The sequence below is a fragment of the Dendroctonus ponderosae genome, unplaced genomic scaffold (genome assembly GCF_020466585.1).
Source record: "Dendroctonus ponderosae isolate FM_Combo_2020 unplaced genomic scaffold, Dpon_F_20191213v2 Dpon_F_20191213_6, whole genome shotgun sequence".
In the NCBI taxonomy this organism is placed as follows: domain Eukaryota; kingdom Metazoa; phylum Arthropoda; class Insecta; order Coleoptera; family Curculionidae; genus Dendroctonus; species Dendroctonus ponderosae.
This window is the reverse complement of record NW_026018814.1, coordinates 13,737,803-13,739,164: the sequence shown is the minus strand read 5'-3', so window position 1 is coordinate 13,739,164 and position 1,362 is coordinate 13,737,803. Positions and strand designations below refer to the sequence as shown.

General features: G+C 35.9%; 2 protein-coding genes across 7 annotated transcripts in view; one reads left to right on the top strand and one right to left on the bottom strand.

Annotated features, from left to right (window-relative positions):
- Nucleotides 1-720, bottom strand: part of LOC109542694 (cuticle protein) — a 7,341-nt gene extending 6,621 nt beyond the window's left edge. The window contains exons 1-3 of the mRNA XM_048667286.1: nt 614-720; nt 175-273; nt 3-113 (exon numbers count right to left, since the gene is read on the bottom strand). Of these exons, the coding sequence (XP_048523243.1) occupies nt 3-113; nt 175-273; nt 614-625 (222 nt within the window). The 5' untranslated portion in view covers nt 626-720. The remainder of the gene's footprint in view (nt 1-2; nt 114-174; nt 274-613) is intronic.
- LOC109543812 (homeobox protein homothorax) overlaps nt 1-1,362 on the top strand; it is a 250,340-nt gene that overhangs the window by 240,542 nt on the left and 8,436 nt on the right. The gene's annotated exons all lie outside the window — the stretch shown is intronic.

Below are 1,362 nucleotides of genomic sequence, written 5' to 3'. Positions count from 1 at the left end.
TGGTCTCCGGTGTGGGGGTCGCTGACGGTGTATCCGTAATCGTAGTGGGCTGGTGCTGAGGGCTCAGCAACAACAGTCTTGGCCACTGGAGCGTAAGCAATTGGGGTAGCCACCTAAAGAAAACCGCATTTGGAAATGAGTCGGAATATCGAGAATTTGGAATCGAAGTGCTACCTTTGTAGTGTAAGCCAAAGGAGCAGCAGCGTATGACAAAGCTGGCTGGGCAATGTATCCAGCGTGGGCAACAGCCACGAAGGCAGCGAGGACTACAAACTGTAAAAAATCAAAATATTGGACCGACTTTTAACTCAAAGATTCCTTATTATGCAATCAAATTTTTGTGTTTCAAATTTGCATTTTTCGTTACTACAAAGCATAAAATACTGAATAGGAATTCAAGTTTGACTTTGGTTAGAACACTTCACTAATTCGAATTTAATTTATTTTGAATTCTCCGTATTTTCTTTTCCAAAATAATATTTATATGTACATATTTTCACTACACTCACAAATGATGGAAGCCATAAGACGAAATTATTAGTTAAACATTATTAAATAATAAGGGCACCAATTCGGTAATCTACGTAAGCCTGTTAAAATGCATTGCACATACCTTGAAAGCCATGTTTGATTACGTTCAATCGATATGAACTGATTTGTTTCTTCATGGCTCCGGTATATATATACCTACTTCGAAAGTAGGTAAGGGGTGTGGAATCCGAATTTAGCATTTCACCGAATTGCGTCTCAAGGAAATGAGTTCCCAATTAATGGTCAATAACTGAGCAAGGTCAGATATTGCACAATCTGATAATGGATCGCAAGTTTCATTCAGAAACATTTCGTCAATGTAATGATAGTCTGCTAAATATTATAAGCGCAGCAGCGTAGCTAAAACTTAATATTGGGTTTCGATAGGGGCGTCTTCAGACTGAATTTAAATGGCCATTATTTAATAAATAGTTTATGTTTCGTCTCAAATTTTGTCATTAGGCTGTAAAACTACAAGAATTTGGGGCGGTGGGCCATTAAACGACCATAATATAAATATATAATTTCAACTAAATGAAAGAAACAATTACAATGAAAGTAACCAAAATCAAATAAATTAAGGAATATGGTCATATGTCGTCATCAGTCATAGCTAGGGTTACCGGACCTCATATTTTTAATATAATTTTTATATTTTGATCCCTTTAAGTTGTGAAATATGACACTATTTCTCATGTCCAAGATAAGGATGGATGCATTGTATGTGAATTTTCGAAACCGATACGCAAACGCAGAAAAAGCTACGCATGCATGGCCTTTTCAAAAACAAGTAGATATTTCTTTTAATGCTTGATTATTTTGATTTATTTT